At 42.8% G+C, this 9,694-nt stretch overlaps 1 protein-coding gene across 1 annotated transcript in view; it reads left to right on the top strand.

Moving 5' to 3' along the window:
- Positions 1-5: 5 nt before the first annotated feature.
- The window catches only part of RTF1 (RTF1 homolog, Paf1/RNA polymerase II complex component), a 30,766-nt gene continuing 21,077 nt past the window's right edge, over positions 6-9,694 (top strand). The window contains exons 1-2 of the mRNA XM_071558403.1: positions 6-224; positions 2,818-2,928. Coding sequence (XP_071414504.1) covers positions 9-224; positions 2,818-2,928 — 327 coding nt within the window. The 5' untranslated portion in view covers positions 6-8. The remainder of the gene's footprint in view (positions 225-2,817; positions 2,929-9,694) is intronic.

The following is a 9,694-nucleotide window of genomic DNA, read 5'->3' as shown; positions in this document are numbered from 1 at the left end:
CGCCGCGCATGCGCGGTGCCCTTTGTGTCGGGCGGGCGGGCGGCGCGGGTCAGGCCGGGCCGGGCCGGGCCGTGCGAGCGCCGCCGCCGCCGCCGCCGCCGCCGCCGCCGCCGCCGGGGCGGGGAGGGGGCACCGCCGCCTCCGCCATGGTGAAGAAACGGAAAGGCCGGGTCCTTATCGACTCCGACACTGAGGACAGCGGCAGCGAGGAGAACCTGGACCAGGTGCGCGGGCAGGCCCGGCCCGAACGCGGGGCCTGGGCTCGCCGGCCCGCGCGGGGCTCGGCGCCGCCATCCGTCCCGCGCTCCCGCCCGGGGGCTCCGCGCCGCTCTCGCCTTCCGAGCCCGATGGAGCCTCGCGGCCGCCGCGCGCGAAGCCTGCGCCCCTCCGGCGCGCCCCGACCCGCCCCTGGCAGGCGGCCCGCCCTGGCGGGGGCTCTGCTGCGGGGCCGCTGCTCGGCGCCGGCGGGACGGAGGGGCGATGGGTGCTCAGGGGCCGTCCGGGGTTAGCGAGACCCGGCTGCCTGCGGTCTTAACCCCGCAGGTAGTGGGGAAAGAGGCCCAAAGGGCTGGGCAACTTTTCCTTGCTGCTTTGGCACGCCGGGAGAGCAGCGTGTCAGGTCCTTGCCTCCCCTCCGGGCAGTGTTAATTTGTAGTGTTAATTTGTGTTTAATACACCCCTCTCAATATTGGTGACTGCGCTGGGGCAGCGCTGTTGATGGAAAACCGCACTGAGTTAGGAGCCTGTATATGTAACTGGGGGAAGTATTTATTTATTTGCCATCAGGGCATTTCCCGGGGTTGTAAGTGGGATATCTGGTGTCAGTTGAACCATGTCAGGGATGCAAAGGAGGTCTCTTCCTCTTTAGAGGGGGCTGCCTTTAAAGACTCATCTTTTGGTGTAGCAGGTACTGTTGGAGTGATTCAAATGGTGAATAAAGACATTACGGGTGAACTGTGGATTGCATGGCAGTGCTTGTTTCAGGGAGAAGTTTAGCTGATTAAACATACTGAAGCCTACATTGTCTGATATAATTTAGGTGTTGGACCTTCAGAGTTTTTAATATAGAAGATACTAATATAGAAGATATTATGTTGCAATAAAAAGCCTTCCCAAACACTGAAAAATAGTTTTGCAGCTCAGAGCTTTAGAAAAATCAAATTGGATACTGTGTTAGGCAAATACACAGAAGCAGAGCATACCCTGGTGTGGTTGATCTTACATGCCTCTAGAGTCTTTAGAGCTGCCAACATCTCACTGCTAGTATATCAGTTTAGTAGTTTCTTTAGAACTTGAAAATAGAAGGAGTTGGATTACCCCTAGCATCAATCAGGCGATTGGAGAGATGGTGATAGGAATAAACATATGATTTTGCATCTGTTCCATTGCTCACTGGAAGTGTGCATATGCAGCTGTACCTGAATAGAAGGTACTTCCCCCCCACACTGAGCTGTTTGTAGCAACTGTAGTAGGGATATGTGCAAAGATTAAGATTAGGCAGGAGGAAAGCAGTGGTTTTGTGGTGTGATTTAAAGATGTGGGAATACTGAGTTAAATACTGAGTTAACCTCTGTAGGTTAAATGTTTTGACAGCTTACCTTGGCTATCTAAGCTTGTTGAATCAGAGAAGTAGGAGCCTTTCTAATATAGTATCTTGGAAAACAAAAAACAAATGTAGAAAGAAAGAAGGAAAACTTCTTGGAATAAAAGTGGTACTCCACTTCAGGAGCTTCCCAAAGAGAAGCACTTCTGAAGCTCCTTCAGGACCTTCCTGATGTGAACTATTAATTGTACAAATGTGCTCTGTTGATGTTGCATGTCTTCTTCAGAGAAAGGTTGCTGAAATTTCATTTCCAATGGAAAGATTCTTTGTTAGTAAGTAGCCTAGGCTGTCAGTTTTATAGCAGTGTTTATTTTCTCATTTGAGGTACTAAATTATAATCCATTTGTTGTGGAGATAATCTTCCAGTTGTGAAGCTAATGCAAACCAATGTAGTATCGACTTCCCAAGACTGCAGAAGTTGGTGTGACTGTATTTCTAAACATAGCTAAGGTTCATCAGCCCCAGGACAATGTCTTTAAGAAAAAAAAAAGACAGTAATGCTGCTTCAGCAATGTTTGGTCTGTACTACTGCTTCTGGCACTTGAGCAGCTTATGAACAGCAGATGATGAGATTATGTGAGAGATGTTTAATTTTTGTGCTGGTGCACGTTGCCTTTGAAAGTGCTTCCTTTTGTGGTGAGCAGCTCTACTTAGTTTCACAGAGCTGGAGCTTGATGCCTGCTCTTTGTCTATCCAACACTTTAAGTGCATTCAGTGATGTGCAGGGACAATGAAAAGGAATTGAACAGGCTTGCTAAATATTATCAGACATGACTTTGTGGTGATGCCTAAAGTATTTCCCCTTTAAAATATGTAATTGCAAACTTCTCTCTTGTTTAGAAGAAGATTTTTGGGTTAATGCTACACAGTGCAGTTAGGGTGATTTTGAATTATTACTCAATCCAAATAAAACAAATCTGGACATGATTCTGAAAGTAATTTGTCTTATCTTGTTTATACCAAGAAAGTAATGGTACTAATGTTTACTTTTTATAGGTTTTTATCATTAAAACCCTTTTGTAGCATCCAGTTATGTTAAAATTGTATGCATGTATTTATTTATTTGTCGAGCAAGTAGACTTTGTTCCCTAGTCAATGGGAATAATCTTGTTACTGGGATGTGCCTGGATATCACAGAGAAGGTACATATGTAATGACCTGCATTGGTAAAATTAATTATGACACTGAAATAAATGTGTGTGTTTTCACACCAGGAGCTCTTGTCATTGGCCAAACGGAAACGCAGTGACTCTGAAGAAAAGGAACCACCTGTGAGCAAACCTACAGCATCTTCAGACTCTGAAACATCAGACAGTGATGATGAAGTGAGTTTGTCATGTTATCTGTGAAATTACTATGAATTATTTTTCTGATCATCCCTAAGCAGTGAATGTATTTGTCATACAGTATCTTTAGTCTGCTGACTTCATAAAGTGGGACTGGCCACTGACAGAGACACATTAAGGCCAGAGGATGTATTTCTTTTTTTTTTTAATTAATATGCTTTGAATTCCAACTATATACAGAATTATCTGTAGAAAAGATGACTGTCAGTTTAATCCCATGTTCATATGATCTGAATGGTCTGATGAGCTGCCTGCTTAAAACTAGCATTTTTTCCTGTGTCATACTTGCAGTTGAAGTAGCAGTGAACCTGCTAAAGCTGGACAGTGAATTCAGGGAGAGAGCTGTTCAGCTTTAGAAGGGTCAAGGCAGGTGGTACTATTTTACAGGCAGTAAAGTACTTTGGTTCTCCAAGAACTGTGCTATGAACTAGCTGTCTGGCCATTTGGACATGCAACAGGGTGTGTTTTGACTGTCATTTTTGAAGAAAGGGGTGGGAAAGAGTTCAGCATTACTTTATTCTACGTTTTGTCATTTCTTGTATAGCTGTGCTTATCTGCTGGAGTTGGTTCTTGGTACTGCATTCTAGAGCTGGTTAAAAGTGTCTGCTTTCATCTAGAAAGGAAACTTGAAATAGACTTATTAAAACAAGAACTGACAAACATGTTATACAGGTATTTGAATAACAAAAACTTTCTTGAAGTCTTATGAATGTCTTTTGCAAGCTTTCCACAAAGCACAGTGAGGTCATTTATTCCATCTAATCTTAAAAATTTAACAGGGAGATGTTTGATGTGGGGTTTTGTTTGATTGTTGTTTTTTTTTTTTCTGAAAGTGCAGGATGGATTATCTGTTGTGGCAACTTGAAGACTAGTAGGATAGGCCAATGCTAAACTATTAAGCATTTGGCAGTGTAGCAGAATTCTTACATTAAGTGTGAAAAATGTGTGATTTAATTTTATTTCTGAGGCATTTTTGAAATAAATGTGCTTCAAAGTCTATTTCAATCAATTATTTTCTTTAAAAAGGGGATTCTTGTATCTAATATATGTTTAAGGCATAAGGAGAGAGAAAATTGTGAATGGGCTAGATATATTAGGTTTGTTGTTGGGGAACAAGTCTGTCGCCCTATGTGTTCAGCTCTGCTGGCACAGTTTATTTGTTCTAAGCTCTGTGAAGATCAGCTTGCTTGGGAAGGTAGACTTGGGTGTGGAGCGCATGTGGATGATAAAGCTTTCTGTTCTGTGCTCATCTCGGAAAACTGATAGAACTTTAGCTTGTTTACGTTTCCACTATATGCACAATATGATAATGTATCTTCTCAGGAATTTGCACAGGCCTTGCAGATGCAGGAGTGTTGCTGTTGCCCGCAGTGCATTTGATACTCTTTCTAATATATGTATCATTTCTAATTGCTACTGTGTTCTTTCTGACCTCCCTGCAGCAAGAGGAAAAGATTTAGATAAGAGGTAATTAGGACACTTGTTTCTATTCCTGTGCCTGAAATATGCATTCTGAACTGCTGCTTGTCACAGCAGGGTGAGAGGCTGGTTTATAACGCATCTGCCAGTCATTCAGTTGTGTGCATCCCTAGGCTTGACTCCACTGGTACTGCACTGCTAAGCAACTTCGGTTTTAATAAGTGTCCTTGTGGTTGGTCTGAAGTTTGTTCAGCCTTGTGGGTTGGGAGAGAGTGTCTAAGAGTTGAAATTGTATTACTGGACTTCCTGCAAGTAAGGACCTTGAGGCAAAAGCATGGAAATTGTTGCCCTGTACAAATGTGCTTCATCATACCCATGTGCTTCTACATAGATTTTGCAGAGTGCATGTCCTTTATGGTTCCTAGAAAGTGTTAAATGTTCCAACAATATGGTTGCATGTACAGGAAAGGAGCATAAATCTCTACTTCAGAGGATAATGCAGCATGCTGCATTTTTAAAGGGAGATAAGTTTGTGGGGCATAGAGGAGAGAAAAGCATTTTGTACTTACTGAATAACAGCATGGACAAATCATGCCACATCTATACAAGAACACCCAAGGGATTTCACTAGATCTTTCATGTTATATTTGTGTCTCAATGAGAATGCACTTCTCACCCAGATGCTGGTTTCTGTGACACTTAAAGGACCTCTGAATCAAATGTCTTAGCCAAGAGACTGAAAGTGAGTTGCAAACATTGAAATAAGGAGGGATGCTTTGAACTGTCTTCTAGTGGGTCTGTGGAACATGTATGACTGAATTGACAATAAACTGTTATTCAGAGAACTGATAAATAGTAAGGACTGCAGGGCTTTGCAGTAAGAAATGCTACTCTTGCAGAGAGATGCACTAAGCTGGACACAGACTTTCCATTATCTATGGATCAGTGTGTGGCTGTGTGTACTTTAGAGCTCACCATCTCAAGTTTGTAGCTCTCTGTATGTAACCAGCTTGGTTTTAGGCAAGTTACTGTTGAGGTCACCATGCTAGAGGTGTATGTGTCCACCAGGTATTGCTGTTGCCAGTTGAAGGCACTTGATGCTCCTCAGATGCAGTAGGTTAATTCTGTTGCACTTTCTGTTATCCTGGCATTGTTGCTTGCAGTAAGATAATTCTTTTTGTTGTGTGATGAAGTCTGGATGACTTCTACAACAACTTCACTGACATTAGTGTTGATTAGACTGAAAGCCACAGTACTGTAAGAGCTCCTGTTTGTTTCTCTTGACACGTTTCTTGTTACCAATGGTAGTGTAAAACTGTACACCCTTCTAGGCTCATTCTAATGTTGTGCAGGGTTTGATTGTCTTTTAGCACCTCTAGGGTGATGGCAGAAGATGCTTCCAGGACAAGAAAAGTTTTATCATGAATGCTTGGTACTAGTCTGAAGTTTCATGAGGAATATCTTTTTATGCCTTTATTTATAAATGTGCAGATTCGGTAGGAAACTGCATAGCTGGAGATCTTGTCAAGAGCTATGGACAGAGGAGGGGGTGAGCAATAGTCACGCAGCTAGTGAGGAAATTGGTCTCAAGAAGCACTTGGACTAGAGAGCTTTATGCCCTGTTTTGAGGAAAGGACTTGAAAGTTTGAATCTACTTACTGCATTTCAAGTTGGAGCACTCTAGCAAAGCACAGATTAGCAGAAAACTGCATGTGTTCCTTCTGGTTTTGGGGTGCCTTTTGTGGGTTTGTAGAAATTACAAATGCTAAATGTTGTCCTTTCCTGTCTGCTTTTATTTCATAACACTAGTTAGTTAGACTTCAGGAATGAATGGGTTCTCAAGTCTTGTGAGGCCTTTGCCATGCTTTTTTCCAAGCTTAGAAAATTTGAAACAGGCTGTACTTTAATCTTCTTATACCCAATTTAGAGACTGTGTGCTTTGTAACTTTGTCTTTTCTTGGAGACAGTTTCCTTCAGCTGTTAATGGATGCAATGGTAAAGCTTTTCTCATGGAGAGAGGTGTGTTACTTCCCCCACCTCAAAGTGAAAGTGAAATCTGAATAACACAGGCTGGTTGTATGAAGGCTAACGTGTCCAAAGAAGTACCGTGAACAAGCTGTGTACAAAAATGGGTATAAATTTTAGTCTGCAGACTAACATGGGGATATCTTCATGGGACTTGATTTATGTGGTAGGAGAGCGAGTAAGAACCTCTGAGGAACAGCAAGTTGCTCCAGAAATAGACTTATGGAGGTATTGGAACTGAATGTGTGATCCTTTTTCAATTTTTTTTTCTGAATGACCTTTTCCTTTGTACTCATGGAGCAGGTTTTGCTAAGAACCATGCAGTCATAAGGCTCTGTTTAATATCTAGAGAAGTCATTAAGCCTTTGTTAGGCCAGATGAGGTTGACTGTCTGGTGATGCTAGAGCCATGCAAGGCCCTTGTTGACCAATGGTTTTGTGACTGTTGCCATCTTCAGCTCTTTGACCCAGACATTCTAAATAAAACATTGTGAGTTTTTACAGCCAGTAGCATCTCAGAGTGTGGTTTGATGATGGAGTGCTCCTTCATCAGCATTAGGTATCTACCATCTTCATGCTGTCACACAGCATTTCTTGCCATTTTTCAATATGTGGACCCCCTCAAAATGCTTCCAGAGCAAAAGTTAACTTGAAGCTTAAACTGAATATGAACCTACTAGTTCATAATTGCCTGTGGTTACCTTTCAGTGAGCTCCTTAGAGCAGTACTTGGACAACAAGGGTTGGTCACGGGTCTGCTGATATTTGGTCCATGAAGCCTTCTTTCAGCCTGTTCCTGGCAAAGCCTCTTTTGTGTCTCCAGAATGTGTTTTCTTTATTTGCTCATGTCTCGGTTTGAGGGGAAAAACCAAAATGTTTTACCCACAAGCAGGGGAGGGGCCTCCTCCACAATAATCACACCACTCTTTATCAAATTTAAGAAAAGGAATTTTAATACAAGAAGGATAACTGCTATATATATATATATATATATATGTAAACAGACTAGTGCAACCCACTTCCCCAACACCATAAGAGAAAAAAAAAAAAAAAACAACAAAACCCAGCAGGTTTTCCTCCGGGAGAAAAGGTTATACTTAAGTGTCCTTGTCACAGCTCGGCTGGCTGCAGAGTGAGTTTCAGTCCCTCTCCAGCGAAACAGACGAGCAGTGGGCTTTCAGATGGACTCAGTCTCTTCCCCCTGTGTTCCCCGTCCAAGAAGCAGCAAATCCAAGGCAGGCAGCAGCACGGCAGGAAAAAGGTGGTCCGAAGTAGGCAGCGGCAAGACAGCCAGGGAAAAACCCCAGCAGTAACCAGCAGGGCAGCCTGCCTCCTTGGAGCCCCCACTCCCCCCTTCCGCCGAGCCAAGACTGAGCAGAATATCCAAAAAAAAAAAAAAAAAAAAAAACCAAAAGAGACAAACCTGCCCCCACCCCAGCGATCACAGTTAACTGCTTCTTTTGTTAACCGCTGGCCTGGGCAGTTAAGTGGCAGGGGAGAGAATTTACATAATAATCCCAAACTACAACAGCTCATTTTCTTTCCATTTTGGTGTTGACACCTATGGTCTCCTCTCTGTGTCAAGAATGGTTCTTTAAGTTTTCTAATCACTGGGCTGTTGTTGTCATGAAAGTGTTTGAGGTGTTCAAACGACTGGTGTAGATCCTGAAAGGCAGGAAAAGTAACAGGGGCTTTTTATTTGCTATTAAGTTTTAAAAGTAGTGGTGGTGAGCATTTTCCTCCTTGTAGCTCTTGGAGTGCTGAGTGTAGAGTTTTCCCAGTTTTGGAAACCCTGAAGACAGTAACACTGCCTTGTCTTCATATCTGTGCTTCCTGGTCTTGCCTTCAAACAGGCTGAAACTGTAGTTTGATGACTTGCTTGAAAGTCTGCCTTTTGTTCTTCCTGTGTGAATGGCCGAAAGTCTGTAAGCAGGGCTAATCTTACCTACTGTGGTGCACTTAAGCTGTCATGTTGTGTGTTCATCTGGCCTAGGAAAGGAACACATTAGTTCCTTGACCTGTTTTGCTTTGTTGTGGCTTGTAGTTTGCCTTTTGCCTATAATAGCCATATCCAGGAGGGAAAGGATATGTGAAGGACAGGCTGGCAAACTTGCTTGTGCATCTCTGTCTGGTTTGATGGAGGAGGTGGGAAAGCTGGGAGAACATAGTTATTTTCAAGTTAAAATCTCAGTGCCTTATGCATTTAGGTATTGTGTGAAGAGAGAAAAACAGCATCTCTCTGAACAACAGGGATGAAACAATTTTACACTCTGAGCTCACTTCAGGTGTTGATTTTTTCTTCTTACTTTTTTTTTTCTCCACAATCATTTCATTTCCTTAGTGGAAATATGTTCCAGATTTGCTGAGCTGTAAGTTATTTTCTTCAATCACTTTGTATAGTTGCTTTTGAGGAAGCTGACTTAAAAATATGGGTAATTTCTAATGTGGTGTATTCCTGTTTTGTTTTTTTTCCTTCCAAAGTCCATTCTGGGTAGTGTGGCTTAACTTGGACTTATTATAGAATCATAGAATCATTTAGGTTGATCCAGCTGTTTCTGAAAGGCAATATGCAAGCTATTAGCACTGTGAACCTTGGTAGCAAGAGGAAAATTTGAAATACTCTTCTGGCTACTTCTTGTGAACAGGTCATAAAGCTCTGTTGTTCGATAGTACTAAACAATAACCAGAAATCCATGTTGCAGGACACTTCTACAAGGGTTTATTAACTTGCTGTGTCTGGAACCATGGAGAGTTCCTGATGGTGGCCAAGGAGACAGCAGTGAATAGAGAGGCTGTTTAGAGGAGACATTATAGTCATGGGAAGCATGTGAGAAGTGTTGACTGGTACTCCCTGACTGGAACACGGAAGAGGGAACCTGGAGAAGCTGCAGCAGAGGACAGGTTTTGGAAAATGGTGGTTGGTTGTTGTTTGGAGTTAAGGGAAACAGAGCAGAGAAATGTTTCTGACTCTAACATTGTTTGCATTTTTGCTTGATGTTGCATGTGGACATGTTGTTGCCTTTTTGATTTCTGCTATTGTGCTGGAGCCTGAGGAGCATGCTCAAGAGTTAGATTTGGACTGTGGGTTGTGATGCAGCCCATGGGTTTCCAGTATTGTCTCTCTCTCCCAGACCTGCTAATCTGTTGTGTCTTCTCTGCTGCAAGAAGAAACTTCACTTTGGCTCCTCTCTCTGAAAAATACAGAGTAGTCATTCAGTGTCCAAATGACAACTAGTGGTTCCTGAGTCTGCAGAGCAATTTGAGAGCCTAAAAAAGTCTTGCACTGACTGTGTCCTGGTTTTG

Source organism: Pithys albifrons, chromosome 6 (assembly GCF_047495875.1).
Source record: "Pithys albifrons albifrons isolate INPA30051 chromosome 6, PitAlb_v1, whole genome shotgun sequence".
Classification (NCBI taxonomy): domain Eukaryota; kingdom Metazoa; phylum Chordata; class Aves; order Passeriformes; family Thamnophilidae; genus Pithys; species Pithys albifrons.
Note: the sequence above shows the minus strand (reverse complement) of the source record. Positions and strands in the feature narration are given on the sequence as shown.